The sequence below is a fragment of the Gavialis gangeticus genome, unplaced genomic scaffold (genome assembly GCF_001723915.1).
Source record: "Gavialis gangeticus isolate Ggan-Ray unplaced genomic scaffold, GavGan_comp1, whole genome shotgun sequence".
NCBI lineage: Eukaryota > Metazoa > Chordata > Crocodylia > Gavialidae > Gavialis > Gavialis gangeticus.
In genome coordinates, this window is record NW_017728992.1 from 68,351,265 (window position 1) to 68,369,058 (window position 17,794).

At 38.7% G+C, this 17,794-nt stretch overlaps 1 protein-coding gene across 2 annotated transcripts in view; it reads right to left on the minus strand.

Moving 5' to 3' along the window:
- ATP9B (ATPase phospholipid transporting 9B (putative)) overlaps positions 1-17,794 on the minus strand; it is a 447,238-nt gene that overhangs the window by 21,312 nt on the left and 408,132 nt on the right. For both annotated transcript variants that reach the window (XM_019524099.1, XM_019524092.1), the window contains exons 16-26: positions 17,454-17,615; positions 15,463-15,555; positions 11,049-11,132; positions 10,337-10,507; positions 8,726-8,824; positions 4,588-4,677; positions 3,921-4,065; positions 3,502-3,566; positions 2,854-3,009; positions 2,591-2,655; positions 431-539 (exon numbers count right to left, since the gene is read on the minus strand). In XM_019524099.1, the coding sequence (XP_019379644.1) occupies positions 431-539; positions 2,591-2,655; positions 2,854-3,009; positions 3,502-3,566; positions 3,921-4,065; positions 4,588-4,677; positions 8,726-8,824; positions 10,337-10,507; positions 11,049-11,132; positions 15,463-15,555; positions 17,454-17,615 (1,239 nt within the window). The remainder of the gene's footprint in view (positions 1-430; positions 540-2,590; positions 2,656-2,853; positions 3,010-3,501; positions 3,567-3,920; positions 4,066-4,587; positions 4,678-8,725; positions 8,825-10,336; positions 10,508-11,048; positions 11,133-15,462; positions 15,556-17,453; positions 17,616-17,794) is intronic.

The window sequence follows — 17,794 nt, forward strand, 5'->3', positions numbered from 1 at the left end:
AATACAAAGCAATAAATTAGTCTTTCATTTGAAAAGTATTTTTATTGCCATTAACTGTTAAGTTTTTATAAGAAATAGCACTGTTTGATGGTCTTTTAAATAGTGCACAAGATGGAAAGGACTATCCTGTTTGGGGGTAAGAGAAAGAGTGATCTCAAATGATTTTAAGGTAGTATTGATGCACAATTTTAGTTGACTTAATTCAGTCTGCCTGACTTCTGCTGACTTTGCCAAAACATTTTATTTAACAGAGCAAGTTAGACATTTGTTACCTTGCACTACACACACAGTACAGGCTTTTGTACAACACTATCTATAGGTTTTCTTACCTGGAATATCTCCACAGAGTAAATATAAAAATCTGTCATGATTTCAACACATACTAGAGCCAAAATAAGTATTCATATTCAAACACGTGGCTTATTCATACCTTTGTGAGATCCTTATAAAGTTCTGGATATAGCAATGCCATTTCTGGTTTCACATCCTGATCCAACACTAAAGAGAAGACTGGGAACATAGTGTATATAGTTGCATACCTGAGGACAAGAGCACAGTGAAATTATGTTAAAATGATTCATTTCTACCCATTTAAACTGATTTATTAATCTCAAATAATTTTATGGCTCTTTTGAGTGAATATGGTTACCCTGACAAACTCTAGGCAATCCACTTGCGTATCTTGGCTAATGCTAACTGACCCATTTTAAAACCTGTCCCATACAGCTTCTGAAAGCTGCCAGTTGTATTAAATTGTATAAAATTATGGATGCAAATATATCAAACAAAAATTTACACTAATCAGTCACCATACTAATCAGCCTCATACTCAGTAATGTACATTTGACAAAGTATTTTGATGACAAAGGATATGACAATGAACTTGCATTTAAGTTTATAATTCTTAGCATCTTTATTAAAAATAATATAGAAACAAGTGCTCTCCTGTCCCTCACAGGTGGTTTAGAAGTCTTAACAGCACAAGTGGAGTGGATTGTTAGTACCAGTGTGTACATGCTGATATACAATTACTGGATTTGAAACCAAATATACAGGCAGTCCTCAGACTTACGACACAATTGGTTCCTGAAAACCACGTCTTAAGTCAAAACATTGTGCACTCAATCAATTATAGATGAGTAATATAGCTACATTAATGTACTTATATTGTAAATAGCAATCATATTGATTTGGAAGGACTTCTTTAAGGAGACTTTGCTGGATGTTTTGAAGGGCTCCTGGTTGGACTTTTTGAAGGGTTTTTGGCTGGAGTTTTCTCAGGAGTCTTGGCTGCAGGTTTTTCTGGAGTCTTGTCTGCTTTCTTAAAGTGTCCAAGGAAGTTTGGACAGATGTTCTCCAGGGAGATGCGTGATGCAGTGAACTTGTTCGCTGGCATGGCTTGGCGTCAGATCAAGTGTTGGAAAGTTGAAACTGACGTCAGAAAGTTGAAACGGTATCAATTTATAAACATTGTAAGTGTGAAATGTTGTAACTCGAAATGTTGTAAGTTGAGGACTGCCTGTAATTTATTTTTGTTGTGATGGTCTCATGATTTTGAGAGTGCTTTGAATATTTTTAATATACACCTATGCAATGCCTAATGTATGCCAGGGATAACAGGTTCCAAACTTGACTGAAGGCTCTAGATACTCTTGTAATAAAAATAAGGGCTATAAAAGAAGCTGTTAGTAAGGAGAGGGCGCAGGGCATGGAGGGAGACCCAGACCCAGACCCTTACCCTCATGTTTGTTGTTAGTAAGTGATCCCAGAGCAAAACTGACAAAGCAGCACCTTGAAGTTGTTAGATGCTTCCCTTTCTGAGTGGAGGCAGCAGTTTTGGAGACCGCTTCTTGTGGAAGACAGTCATAACTAACCTTTGCAGAAATAGGAGGGATGAGTATCTTACTGATCAGTGCACTGCTACCTTGCCTGTCTCCTATGGCTGGCGGCAGCAGCGGTGAACTTCCCTGCCATGGCAAAGCCTCCTGGTATGGAGGATCAAGGCAAACACTCATAGTCAGCATGTGGGATGGGTGTCCCCTCACTGTACCCTAGTTATGATACTGTTCCAGCCGTAGAAAGGAAACCCAGGAAACTGCCTGGGAGTGACAGGAGAATGTCCACATACATGACTGGAAGGTGCCAACACTAGGGTGGCTTAGATTTTCATCCTTTGGTAGGTTTATTTGGATGCAAACTCACTTGCCTCTGAAGTTGCCACACTATAGGTACTTGGATTGTGGGGCTTGCGATGAAATGTGACACCTCACCAATGCATCTTTATGTCTGCTTTGTTTATTTTTTAGAGGATGAGTTTTATTTCTATAAAGCCATGATGATCAGGTGCTTGGTATTTGGTTATGTTTTGGGAAGTTCACCCTGGAGAGGTAGTAAAGGAGATTGGGCTGGGCTCTGTGACCCTGAATTACGTGTATGGCTATTTGTTCATACCAGCATCCATTGACATATTAATTACAAATGTGACAGAAATGATCAATGGTATATATTTTTAAAAAGACCCCGCCCCACCAAAAACAAAGTTAGTTTGGAATGACTTTACTAGGTATTGAAGATTTTGGCTGTAACTTACCCCACCATTAGAAATCCCTGGTACAAAGGAACAGATGCAAAATAGAAGACTGAAGAAAATACAGCCTTGAAAAAGAGAAGACAGCACATTTTAAAACTGAGCATCACTAAATTACTTAAGATGCTTCCATGTGCAGTGCAGTACAATTTAAAAAAAAAAAAGAAAAAAAGAAAATCGGATTCAAGGATTAAATTTAGTTTCACAATAGTATTTTAAATGTAATGACATTAGTGGGTGTTCTACCAAGACAGAAACTGAAATACCTGCATAGTTGAAATAATAAGGCCCCTGTGCATGACAAATTGACCAAGTGCTGCTGATCTTTTGTAACTGTTTCGACCGTGTACCATCAGCAGCCTGCCTATATGTTTAAACTGTGTGATAGAAAAGTCAGCTGCCAAGGAAGCTTGCTTTCCCTCCTAAAACAAAACAAACACATCAAAATCAATGCAGAAATGTCCAGATTGCAGAATTTTCATAATGCAACAGTTTGTACGTGTAATATTCCTTCTTCATTATTCAATTTTAGCAGCACTGTAGTGTTGAATGCAACATATAATATTCTGTATATACTTTAAGAGTCACTAACTACTGAAGTATAGTCACTCATCCTGAATCATTCACTAAAACATAAATATTGAACTAAAAAAATAACCTACAGAGATTTTGTTATTCTTACATTTTTAAAGAGAAAAAAAAGTTAAGTTAGAACAGACTGAAGTTAAGAAGGTATGACAGAAAGATTACATTTCTCTTACAGCTTTGTGACATTCCTTTTAAATACTTAAATATTAGTCTGGAAGTTTGAAAAGTATGGATGCACTATAACACTTGTTTAATTAGGTAGCTTTAAAAAAGCCCTTCTAATACAATATTGTTGAAATTATAAGTGAGAAAACAAACAATATTACCTTGCCTTCAATTCCAATTCCACAGTCTGCTGCTTGAATCATACTGACATCATTTCCTCCATCACCTGAAAAGTGTCACTGCAATATTCAGCTGTTCATATTTCTCCCCCTTTCATTGTTTTTTTTTGTTTGCTTTTTTAGTACTGTACTTATCTGCATTAAATTCTTGATATTAATGCTTGGGTTAAAAGTAATATAGTTTCAAAGGTCAAAATATTTTTCATAAGCATTTTAACTTCCCCCCTTCTCTTGCAATGGCATCATTTACTGAAAATCACTAATACTTGTCAGTGAAATATCTTGAAACACTGGTATGTAATCCTTTGGATTTGCTTTTAATTTACTTCTCCCTGTTGCCATCTATTGGCCAAGTTTACCAAGTTCTAATTCCTGAAAATGAAACTGGATCTGACACTTACCTATTGCACATGTGCGTTTTCCAGTGTGGTGTTGTAAGAGTTTCACAATATGGGCTTTCTGGGTCGGTGAACAGCGACAGCACACTACAGCAGGGCACTGGCATGCCAGCTCTACAAACTCATGTTCATAATATTTCAGACAAACCTAGGGAAAAAAGCATCTTACATGACATTCATTCCAAAGTATGAGTGGCACCCCAGTCTGGGCTCATTTCACTACTAAGAAATTAATATCAGAGAAAATGAAATACTACTTTTTTTTTTTTTTTTTTTAAACAGTGTATTGCTTTAATGCTATCAATGTGAGAAATAATGTGTTCACATTTTTTTGAACTTGACATATTGTAAACTTTTATAGTTATTTCTTTGGTGTTAACAGACAAGACAAAACAACTTAGTTATATGAATTGTATTGTATATGTGTTTTATGTTACCGTTCAGTGAACCTTGTTTTTGGTGACAACCCATGAAATGAACAAGATTTTGTTGTCTAGTTGAGGCATTTTTTAATTATTGCTCAATTAAACCTTACTAGCAACCATGAGGATAATTTAAAGCAGGATTTAAGGAGGATTCTGAAAGCCTTTTTAAATAAATGAAAATAACAATTTCCTTTCTATATACTCTGATACAGTTAAAAGACATCTGATAGAAACCCAGATCTCACCTCTAGAGAGTCACCAGATATCACCAAGGCACAGTCATGCTTTCTTCTAAAGGCATTTAGTTCTAAGTGAGCTTCTCCTCGATTGGTTACCTTCAATACCAATACAAACAAAATGGAAGGATTTAATTGCTGAACAACTGTGAATGGAAATATGACAACTTACTTAGAAAACACAAGCAGAAAACATTCCAAGACTTGTTCTCCAATGTGAATGTACCTACACAGCAACAGGTTTACAACTTTCCCATTGCAGGCGAGAGAATTTAGATGCAAAAGAAATCTTGAAACACAAAACAAATCTGAGTAGGCAGCTCATTCAATACCTCACCAAAGCAGTAGTTTATGCAGACAAGACATTCAAGTCTGGTGACTCTCAATGAACCCCCAAATTCAGAAAAAAATGATTTAACTTGATAATAAGTAGAACATTTGTGGAATAATGTGATGTTCCCCTATTAATAGTGCTGTTGGTTTAGATAAGAAACAACTCAAGAAGCAAAGAAATATAATTACTAGCACTATATATTTTTTGATTTGGCATTTATACTTGAGAAAGTTTAGATTAGTTCACTATACAAGGACTATTTTGAATCTGAACAACCAGCGCAAAGTGACATAAGAGCATGCAGTATTTTTTGGTCACATACATATATCACAGTGTTGAATTAGATTTGTAAAATGCAGAATGAATTCAAAGTTTAGGCAATGGAATTTTCTGGAGCAAATTAAAATACTGAACATTCAACAGATTTCAAATATACTGGCTTTTATACACAAAGTATTGAATTCTGGGTAGGATTGTTTGAATTACCATTCACAAGAGGGTGGATGAGATAAGTGGATGTTTGGTTCCCCAGGGACAAGTAGTGGTGGTACACCTTGTGCCACTGCTGCTTGTGCCTGGGGAATGCCTATGCCATGTGTGCTTTGGGGCACGGCAAGTTACCTGGAGTGGGGTAAGGGGGGCAGAGACTAGCACTGGGCTGGCCCCACCAGCCTTACCTGGAGTCCTGGGGTCCTCATGGGGCTGCAGCAGTGGTGATTCTGCCATGTGGAGGCTGGCGGGCAGCCAGAGCATGGCCCTGGGCAGCCCTGCTCCACTTTTGAGCAGTGTGTACTACTCCACCTTTTTTTCCTATGGGTTTTTTTAACCCCTGGATGTCCAGGGGTCAAAAAAACCTGCGGAAAAAAAAGCAGATCAGTGTATGCACGGGCAGCGCTCCCTTGAAGTGCAGAGAACATCTAAATATGCAGTACGTGGCACCACACACATTTGTGGTACCTCATACTGCATGGTTGTGCTAGTCTGAATGCAGCCATAACATTTAAAATTTCTGAGTCTCCACCAGTATACAAAATGGTTTGAAGCAACACTGTTTTTGGCTCAAAACCAGAACCAGCCTTCCTGGGACCTGTCTCTCTTCAATAGTAGAAATCATAGATCTGGATCTGGAAACAGTAAGAACTCCTCACAGTGGATTAACTGCATATAAAGATCTGTAGATGTGTTTTAATGCACCCCAACAACAACAGTGACAAAAACTGTTCCTAAAACAGCAGATGTGGAACTCTTTTTCCCTCCTTTCAAAGTTAAACATAATCAGTGGAAAAGTTTTTTATTATTTATGCCACTGGGATTTGGGGAAGGGACAACTACACTTTCTGGCTGCGTCTACATGAGACGCAGTCATTTAGTAATTGTATAAACTAGTTCAACCCGAGTCACTGTGCAGTAACATTGCCAAATGACTTTGTCATGATGCTGACTGCACACTAGCCTGAGACTATTGCGCAGTAGTGTTGCGTCATGCTTTTTGCCCTGCGACGCTACTGCCCAGTTAGCATCTCAGGTAGACACAGCCAGTATACAGCATTTCAGGGATTGAGAGATGTCCCTATTTACAGCACAAGAGATGCCACCCTAGGTCAGGCTACAGGTTTAACTCAGTATTCTGAATCTCACAGTGGCACAGAATGGATGCTAACAGGGCATTTATGCAGGGCCAGTCCAGTCTGATCTGTTCCCTACACCTCTTCTCTTACAGCTTCCATCATTCAGAGGTATAGGAAGTCCGAACCTGGACCTGTAACTATAGGGCCTTTGCACATGTGCTTTTAAAAGCGCCTGGCACTGAGGTGCATACATCTGTGTAAATGGCAAAATATGTCAGTGCTGAGAAAATGGTGGCGCAGCACTTTTGAACTAAAACACATTGAAGGTGTTTTAGTTCAAAAGCGTACTCCAACCATTTTCTCAATGCTGATGTGCATTTTGCTGTTTATACAAATGATTAATCGAGTCTGCTCTGGATCTCCGGCATGTCAGAGAAGACAAATATACATGTATAAATGCCCATAATGTTTAATATCCACTGAAGGACCTCTCCTGTATGAATTTGTCTAATTCTCTTTTGAATCTCATTCAACTGTTGCCTCTACAATAGCGGTCAACAACCCGTGGTTCACTGGCAGGATCCAGCCTGTGGAACCACTGGATCAGCCCTGTGGGACTTTAGCAGTGAGGGACTTTGCCTGTGGGTGCTCTCCCCATGCCACTGCAGGGAGAAGCAGGGGCTGGGTCCTAGGGTCCATGTCTAACCCAGCCTACAGATGGAAAAGTTGCATACTCCTGTTCTACAGTATCTTGGGGCAATTAGTTCCACAAATTAGTTCCAGGCTGAGTGCAAAAGAACTTGCTTTTGTTAGCTTTAAACCTGTTTACTAATGATTTCCTTGTGCTTCCCTAGCTCTGCATTGGCTGATGAGCTCAATTCTTTTTTCTCTTGAGGGCTGCCAGTCAACTAATACAGAGAAAGGAAGAGTTTGAACATGCCTGTTTATTCCACCACAGAAAAAAATCATCATCTGAGAACCTTGTAGTAAAATTAAAAGAATATTAAAAAAAATAAAAGAAACTAACCTTTTTGAGAGCCTGAATGTTAAATATTTTTTTGGTGACAATTTGTATTTGGAGTATGAGTGTTAGGCAAAGATATAGTGTACTGTATCCTATTATAAGTCCAAAAGTTACTTATCAAAACTATATTAAAAATGAGCCACGGTCATACCATATTTTTAACGGACATGTGGGAGACTCCTCAAAAAACTGATCATGTCAAACTTAATATTTATATGAATCATTGTTCACTCAATTTTAAGCACTGTAACATGGTAAACCAGTTTTTCGCCAAACTGATTGAGAACTGCAGCATGGACAAGATAGAATTCTGTATAAATGCATTTTCTAACTAATTTAAAACTTCATGTATTCTAAATTAACACAGTTCTATGTTGATCTCTTATTACTAATCTAGGTAATGAAAATAAAAATCAAACTCAAGCTAAATAGATTTTATTCAGGAAGACTTAATTTGTGGTGTTACAACATGGAAAGGTCAACAAAAATTGATCTGAAGTTTTATCAGAAGCATTAATAATTTAATTGCAAATAGTAGTCTGCAGGGCCTAATTTGCCATTCTGATGCTTCAGAAGAAACTACATTTACATGTAAATTATATTCAAATAATTATTTCTGTAGGTGCAAGTGGTTCATTTAGAACAAACACAGACATATTATGTCTGATCACACATCATCAATCAAGGCCTGGGAAATCTTTATTTTTGTTTGAATTCAGCATAGTTGACATTATTCAATTATAACAAAAATGTATATAACTTGATATTGAGTTTACTTATCTATTAATTGTTTTCAAGAGACAAGGAATAAAATATAAATTTTACTTGAAAAACACAGTAGATTAAAAAATTAAGCCTCTTTGCAGAAGGACTCTGGACTCTCGCTTCCACCAATGTAATCCAGGAATAACTTTGCAGAAATCAAGTGAATTACTTAAGCATAAAGACTGGTGGGTAAGAACAAATATATCTTCTGTAAAATGCCAGACATACAGAATGATTTATAATCTTCAGTCTTTAAATAGTTACAAGTCCAATTTCTATGGAACTGTAATCTGATGTGCACAATAACAGCACACCATTTTTGTAATTAATCTATTAACATGAATATCAAATTCATTATTAATAATCCATCACTTATAAACCAATATTTTAAAATTTAACCCTTACTTCACCAGGCCAGTATAAAAAAAATAAATAAATATTTGGAGCTATACTTACCGGTCTGAAAATGTGAACATCTTGAGTTCTAGATACTAAGTGGGAACTTTTTGCAATACAAGTAGCTGTCTCCAGTTTATCTCCTGTTAGCATCCATATCTGCAAAACAATGTTGAAATTAATTCAGGTGAACATTAAGGTCACTGTTCTCAAAAACTGAATGATATACACGGCTTCCTCAAATCTCCTCCTTGAGAGCTGAATCTGACAAACAGGAGGATTAACTGGCTGCACATTATTAAATTAAGTTAATGAAATGTATAATTTTCAGTACAATAGTGCACATGGGGTGAGATTTTGAGTGGTGTCTTTATGAGGCTCAGCACATTATCTGCAACCTAAGAAGCTTTAAGCCATTTTTGTGTTTTCCTAGTCCTTGGCTTGGAAAAGCCTGCTGAGAACAGTAAATGATGGCAGTCTCCTGGGGCTGCTCTGTGGATTACAGTGCTGCCCAGAACTTCTGTAGTACAGTATGGTTTAGCCTTGCCTGTAACATAACCCATGTGGCTTCATTTTCAGTACACCTTTTGCATTGGGGTTTGTGTACAAGCTCTTGTGATAAAGCCTTCAGATCTGTCTTCCAGAGTTTCTGTGCGTAGACACGGTTTCCTCCCTGGTCCAACTCTTCTAGGTATTGTAAAGAGGTTGGAACTGGAAACGAGAATTTCACCCCAAACATGCTATACCCTACTCACATATCTAAGATGACACAGATTCTGATCCAGAGTTTACATTTTAAAAGGACAAAAACATTTAAGGGGTTGGAGAAAGAGATGCAAAAATATACAAGTAAAATGGACAAGTTCAGGAATGGCACAAATTTTCTTAGTTCCTTTCTGTTTCCAACTACCTTATTCAGGGTTGGCCCGTCCTATCCTGCAAAACCTGTGGCTGGAGGGGGTCCCACAGCCAAGGGGCCCCCTGTGGCCATGAACACTTCAAATCAATGCTGTAGCAAGGGGGGGGGGGGGGTGGGGGGGTTGCCACGACTCTGTTGCTGCCGCTGCCAGCTTCACATCTGGCCACTCGCCCCCCCCCTCCCTGCTGCCGGCTTCTTCAGCTGCTTGCCACCCCCCTCCCCTCTCAGCTTCACCGCGTCAGGGGGATGCCCAAAACTACATTTTGCAGGGGGCCCCCAAAAATTGTGGGCCAGCCCTGACCCTATTCAATACTAGGTCTCTATGTAGCCACTGTCTACTGTTTTAATCTCCCTTGTCCACTGAGGGCAGGAGAGTGGAGAGAGGAGGGGAGATAGAGAGGAAGGAGGTTAAGGCAGCATATATTGAGGAAGAGAGATTTTGGTGCAGAAAGGAGAGAGAAGGGTGAAGCAACCAATCAATAGGAGTCAAGAAGCCCTTTCCCTATGGTCCAGATGATGTGTAAGACCAGAAATGTGTACGGTGGCAGGTCAGCAAAATGGGAGCATGCAGTGAAGGGGAGAGCCTCCTCAGATATCAAGCTGACTAGCTGTGAAGTGAATAAGCCCCATAAAGGATTTGCCAGAGATCAGCCAACTGAAAGATGGTACCACCTGCTGGCAGGTACACAGTGCTGGTATTTTTACAATCAAAATGTTATGCTAATTGCCCTTTGGAAATGAGCAAGTGGTACCTTTATTCCAGCATTTCTCAGCATTTCCAGAGTTGGTCTAACATCAGCTTGTAGCTGATCCTCTACTCCAGTGAGACATAGCAATTCCATTTCTCTCTCCAAACTCTCCACAACAGCAGCAACCTTCAGGGCTCTATCATGTATGCTTAACTTTGCTTGGTTATATCTATTCTGCTTGCAGAAACACAAAAACCAAAAATCAGTTAGAGACATCTGGCTACCACTGATAAAGAGAAAATGAATCTTCAGTCTGTTAGGATTTGCTGACAATGAAGATTCCTGATGCAGTATCTTAGTTAAATATCCTAAAACCACAAAAAACCCCAACACAATTCTGTAAAGTAAAAGTCATTCTTTAATCATTTAATTTTAAGTCAACAAATCAGTTTCAAGTTTCCTTTTCTAATGTTCATAATGAACTTTGTGAAGACAAATTAAGAGCAGGCTTGAGGACACTTAAGCAGTTATGGTCCTTGTAGGACCAACATCTTATACGTGACTTGGAATAGATACTGCGGGATAACGGTAGATACGACACTATATAACATTTTTGTTCAAAGGCATTTGAATAAAACTGTTGTAACCAATATTTTAAATAACAATATGTGCCATTTAAATAAAATAAAAACAGCAACATTCCTTGTTGTGTTACTTTGCTTTACTTGAATTCATGAGACATGTTAGGAACATTGATGAGTGCATCTTTTTATACCTCAAAATCTTGGTATTGTTCTTCTGTTAATGACTTTTTGGCAACAACCAGAGTGCGCAATCCTTCTCGTGCCATGTTGCCACACTGCATAGACAAAAATACAGAAGAATTGTGCAGGTATTAATTAAAACACCATGTTATATGATACTACATAAACAAAAGTTTTATGGTCAAGAACAATCAGTTTGGTTTTTTAGCCCTGTAAGGTTGGTCTGAACACTAAGTAAAATTATGTCTAACTAATAGATAAGAGGGGAAAAAAAAAAATCAATAATATTTGTGATATCATCCTGTAAAAAAATAAACTTGATTATATTGTCCTGTCTGAGGAACTTCTTGAGCAAACTTCACATACAAACAACTAAAAGCAACTCAATTTTAAAAGGGAATAAAGACCAAGGGATTCCATAAATATAGTCAGAACAAGACCTGAGATTTTTTAGGATGGGGGGGAGGGGGGGGATGGACACAAGCTTTTTGGTAGGCATGCCACAGATTAGCTTCGCATCTTCCCTGAGTGCCAGTCCAAACCCCTTCCCCTGCCCAATCTGCTGCTTTGTTTTTTGCTTCCTGCCCTGTGCTCCTGCCTGATTTGCTTTTTTGTTTTCTGCTTTAGCTGCCTCTGTTCTATCTGCCACGTGCCACACACAGGCTGCCCATGCCACAAGCTGGCCACCCCTGATTTGAATGCAACTGTTGTATTTATAAAACTATATTGTTGTAAATAAAGATAAAAGAATAATTAATTTTCCCGCACCATGTAAGGCATCTATTCAGAGGCTGAAGTCCTGACTTACATGTAGACCAGGATCAGCAACTTTTTGCTGCCCCAGCCTGGAGCTTGTGACCTGGCTCCTTGCCATAAGCTGCATATAGACAACCCCAGGAGAGCTCAAGTTGCTTATGCTTCCTTGGCTACAGATACCCAGGCCCTGTGCAGCAAGAGTAAGTGCAGGCATGGGAGAGCAGCAGGGAGGGCTGCAGAGGAGGCTGCTGTATAGGGGTTGAGTGGTTTGGGTCAGCTGTAGGATGCCTCATTCTCTATGCTGCTCTAGGCTTGTTTGCATCTTATACCTGTGTCCACACGAGCATGGACATTTGTTTCCCTAGGGACAAGAAGCAGCAGCATACCTTGGCTAGGGACAGAAGTTACACATAAATTGGTTTAAGTGATCAGAAACTGGTTTAAACCTGTAACAGAACATAAGCTCAGTGCATCTAAACCAGTTTCAAAATGGCTGAAACTGATTTAAGTTAAACCTGGTTGAATGTAGCATCAGACTTCACTGATTTGGATCAAACCAGTTTATGAAACTTCTGTCCCAGATCCCTTCCTGGTTCAAGTTCAATCACAGTTCCCCAACATCCCAGCATGCTTTGCAGCCTGGGGCGGACTGTGCTGTCTGCTCCAGAGAGCAGGGCTGGCCCTACCCCTCTGCTCCCTACCTGGAGCAGTGACGGCTGGCTCGCAAGGGGATGGTGGGGCAAACTCGGCTAGGGATAGAGCCCAGTCCCTGCTGGGGACTGCTCGCCCCCAGGCAAATCCAGGCTGGAGTCTGGGACCAGGGAGGGGGGTTAAACACTGACAATCCTGCCGCTTGGAGCCTGGGTGGCAGCTAGAGTGTGGCTCCAGCTGGCCAGGCTCCAGTTTTGAGTGGTGCGTGCTACTCCCATGTGCGCTGCTCCGCTTCTTTTTTGCGTGGGTTTTTTTTGACCCCGGGATCGCTGGGGGCACGTGGAGAACAGCTAAGTATGCAGTGCCACAGACCTGTCTGCAGCACCACATACCACATGGCCCCACTCATCTGGACATAGCCTACCTGACCAAATCCAATCTCTTTGCAGGTTGGCTCTTTGGCCAAGGGGCAATAAGGTTATTGATCCCAGATGTAAACCATCCTCGGGAAAAGTCATGAGATTGGGCATTAGAACCAGGATTGATCTATTTAGTACTATAGCAAACTCTGACTCCATATTAAATTAATGAGATTGGTTTCTTACGTGTACAAAAGCATAGCAGTTTTAACCCTGTCTGGTAATTCCTTTTTCTCAGAAATGCCCTTTTCTTTACAAAGCTGAGACACAGAAGCGATTTGGATCATCGTGGAGCACCAGACACTGAGAAAAGCATCTGATACCATGCCTCAAGAAGTCTTAGTTGAAAAAGTATTTATAACTGGCTTGGTTAAACCGAAAATTGGCCAAGAGGCTGTAATCACAATACCACTATAAAATGGTAACGTACTGGATGGAAGGAAAGTGCCCAGTGAATTACACATGAATCTGTTAGAATGCGTATCGTTTTACATCTTCATTGGTGATTTTATGAAAGGATAAACAGCAAACTAAGGAAATTTACAGATGATAAACTGAGAGGAGTTGTGTAATTCAGAATAACTCAAATAATGCAAAAATACCCAGAAATAACAGAAAATAAAATGTGATCATTTGTAAAAAATAAAGACTAATGAAAAGGAGAAAAAAAGTCCCATGATACAGATATTCAGGAGAAATGCAAAACCTTGGAAGTAAAATTCACCAAGAGACCAACAAGTGACTGTGGACAACAAATTAAATGTAGGGTTTTTTTTTCCATCTCTAATACCTCAGCCTTCTATTGTGAAGAGGATCTGTAGGATAAAGGATGGGCAGATATAAGCTTTGTAACACTCCGATTGTCTTGTTAGATAAATGTGCCATAGAGGAACAATATTCAGCAACCTGTTTGTTCAAAGTCTCAGGGACATGTATCTAAGAGTGAAATTATGATTCAGAAGGCATTCTTACTGATTTACAACTGTCCCTCAAAAATGTAATTTTGAGCTGAAAATTTTCATTCTTTTTCTTATCCCACTTTTTTTTTAGGTGATGGGATAAGAAATAATTCTTCTTCCTCTTTCTTCTCTTTCTTCTACTCATGAGGATTTACATCATTTAAAAAACTGAAGGTAAAAATCACTAGCTTCATTCAAACAATCAACGGCATGATCCTCAAACAGCAGCACAGTCACCTGCCACTATAGTTGAACATGTTGTTTCTAGATTGCTGCAAAAACATACAACTAGATAGAAGAAAGCAATAAAGCAACATAAAGTAACATAAAACAAGTTGTTTTGGCAAGATGTACTAAAGGAAATGGACTTAAAGGTTATTTTCCAACTTCAACGTTACCAGTACTTGCTCATCTGGCATAGCTAGAGATGAAATCTGGGGAAAAAAAGCTGCATTTTGGTTCTCCTACACAACACAGTATTCTATTGTTAGGTCACCTGGATTCCTCCTGCCAATCTTTTTAATAAGTAAAATTCCATCTGACTGAAGTTTTAGAATGGATTAAAACTAGTATTGTACATGGCTAAAGTACATGTAATTGAGCTAAGCAATGACTGTTAAGAAAATATGATTTCTTCACAGGAAATGTGGTTCTTTTTTGATAAGAAGACAACACACTAAAAGTAGACTTAAAAACAGCATAAAACAAACGTCTTAATGAAAAACAAGCTTCATGTTGTATTCCTGGTGCAAAACACTTATTGATTTGACCTCATAATGCTAAATAGATTAAACAAGTATTTCACAATTAATTGTGTATCGTTATCGCCAAAAGTAATTTTTATGACATTTTGCTAGGTCTTGAGGGAGTTTAATTTATTCATGTCCCTGAATAAATCAAACTGCCCTGAAGCAGATATTGATTCATATTGCCAATACCATTATGAACATACATGGTGCGATCATTGTATTACCATATTGTCTGTATGTAGGGTCAGATTAAGATGATTGCTGGTGCCTACTACCCACACCACAATGGAAAAATTAAAGCAGTTTTGAAATTTATTTTGTGCCAAGACATGTATTAACTGAGCTTGGATTACTGAAAAAATTAGATGTCTACAAATCATGATAAAGAAAAAACACCTCATTATGATTACATCTACGATGATATTTCAGAACTCCCCAACAACTGCACAATTTAAGAATAAAAGTGTTTAAAACTGTTTTCCTGGACAAAAAGGATTGTACTGAAAATATATCTCAGGAGTAATTAGGTTGTGTGAGTACATTTGCTTTGCAATTGTCATTTGCCAAAATAAAAATATTTTTAGTTTTAGATCACTATGTCTTTTAGTCAAATTGTTAGCTTTGCTTTTCTTTCAGGGTTATAAAAATTGGTAACAACTGCAACTCCTTAAAACCTTTTCATGAGACACGTAATAGCATTTCACAATCCATTACTGTTTTGGCTCAAGATTTTTATCTCTGAACCTATTCCAATAGCATCTGTGTTAAAGAAGAAATTACAGTTTCTCCTTCTGTTCTTTACAAACTTCAGTCATAAAATATTTTTGCATGACAAAACTCTATCACTCAGCCTTTTCTCTTGAAACTGGAAACAATCATAGTATTTCTTACCTCCTCTTCTAACCAATCATTGTACTGTACGATGGTGGACATTGCAACATCTGCACCTTTCATGTAAAATGTGATTTCCCCTGTAGATTCATCCTGTAATTTAAAAAAACAGTAGAAAAAGATTTTGTCTGTATTTCAAATCAAGTGACTGTACCTAGAAAACAATGTCATACTTTACCACAGTAAAATACTTTAAAATAAACACATATGAAGATCTCAAAACAGTTTAGAAAGCCATCGCTCAATTAAATCAATTTGTAAGATATACGTTGCCCAGGTTTTAGATGCACATATGTAAATAAAAACACAAATGTATCGTTCAAATGATCTGTGTCAATTGCGGGTCACATTTTACACATAGGGGCACACATCCAGACAAGCGTTCAGATGCATCTGCAGCACCACACCACACAGTCAGGTGTTCTCCATGCTGCAAGGGCACGCCGCCCGTGCATTCACTGCTCTGTTTTTTATTTTTTTCTGTGGGTTTTTTTTAACCCTGGATATCCAGGGGTCAAGAAAGCCTAGGGAAAAAAAAATGGAGCAGTACATGCACAAGTAGCATGAGGTGCTGAAAAGCAGAGCCTGGCTGCCCGGACTGTTGGCCAGGCTCTGATCAGCAGGATTGCCCTAGCTGCATCCCTGGGAGGCCCCCAGGACACCAGGCAAGGCTGCTGGGGCCAGCACAGTGCTGGCCCCAGCCTCCCCTACTGCCCTCAGGTAACATGCCACTCACCAAAGCACATGTGGCATGGGTGTTTCCCAGGGACAAGTAGTTGCAGGGCAAGTTGCAGTTCTGTTACTTGAACCTGGGGAACCAAAAATCTGCACTCATCTGGATGCTCCAGGGGAAACTGAGGAAGGGAGATGATATCTCAAATTTTGAAAAAAGGCTTACATTTCTGGATGATCAGCTTTATACACCCAAGATCAGATTTACTTACACTTCCAGCTGAGGTCAATAAAGAATCTCGAAAAAGTAGTCCTTAATTATCCAAGAATTTAGCTGTGTGCACTTGAAAGTACAAACCACTTGAAATTTTGGGCATAAATGCCTTGCTCAAGGTTATACAGGGTGTTAGTGTCAGATATAGGAACAAAGTCCAGACTTCATGACTTCTGGGTCCTGTTTTAACCACTTGAAGATTTTGTTTCCTTTGAGGCATGGAGCATAAATACATTTCTGTCTAAAGATCACCATCCTCTTCTTGGCATTCATTTGAATGAATACATATGTAGGCATTTCAAAAGGTATATATTTTTACTCATGAAGTATACGTTATGTGCTTTAAATGTAAAAAGGACAGGGGTCCCACCCTGAAGTGTAAAAAGGAAGGACAGGGCTTCTGTCTACTTCTCAGAGAGACTGGCTTATAGTTTTCTCTAAACTAAAAATTTTGATGAAATGACTATTTAATACATAAAATTATGCCATGTCTCCCAGTTGCTATTCCCAATTTACAAATGTCTTTATGTCAAATATGTCTTCCAAGTACAAGGCTAATACCATGCATTCTTGTTCTTAGTATTATGGGACATTTTGTTGTTTTAACAACAGTTGTTCATTATGAGATACTATTTCAAATAATCTGTACCTTAGCCACTAACTCACCCCCTGCATATTATGGCATGTTTGAAATTTTATATCACCCCTTAATCCCAAAATTCAAATACATCCATAATAAGTACAATGGGAAAACTAAAAAAGGAGGTTCAGGCCTTAGTCATGCAAGCTGCCCTAAGCATGAAGAAGATAATATAACTCCACAGGGATGCAGGGCTCTACAGCATCAGGATATCAGTAGCTCTTTGGGTATTATTTTTGCCAAATGTATGTTATTTACACAGGTTTTTCATTTTAATGTGAAAAGCTTGCAAAACCTGTAAACTAGGCATACATTAGAAGGTTACACTTTACGGTAAAAAAAATACATAGTAAAGAGCCCTCAGTGAGAGACAAACACATTTTTAAGTTTTCAAAAAAACTTTACCCTGACTATGATTCCCATGCGCTTGCTTTCTGATGTGAAGGGAAAAATTTGGAGAATATAGTATGTCAAAATCTGTCCACCAGGGGTCTTCAGTTGCATTGAGGTCAGATCCCTGTTAACCAGAGTAAGACCAACACTTTCTGTCCATTGCACCAGAGCTACCTAAAGAAAAACATATTGAGGTGTTAAAGGTCAATTATACCCTTGTGTAAATTGCGTGAAAACCAAACAACTAGGTTTAGGTTAAAGGTCAAGAATCTCCCTAGCATGCTAAAAAACTCCATATACATAGTGATCCAGAATACAGAAATACTTTTATAATATATCAATTATTTTCACAT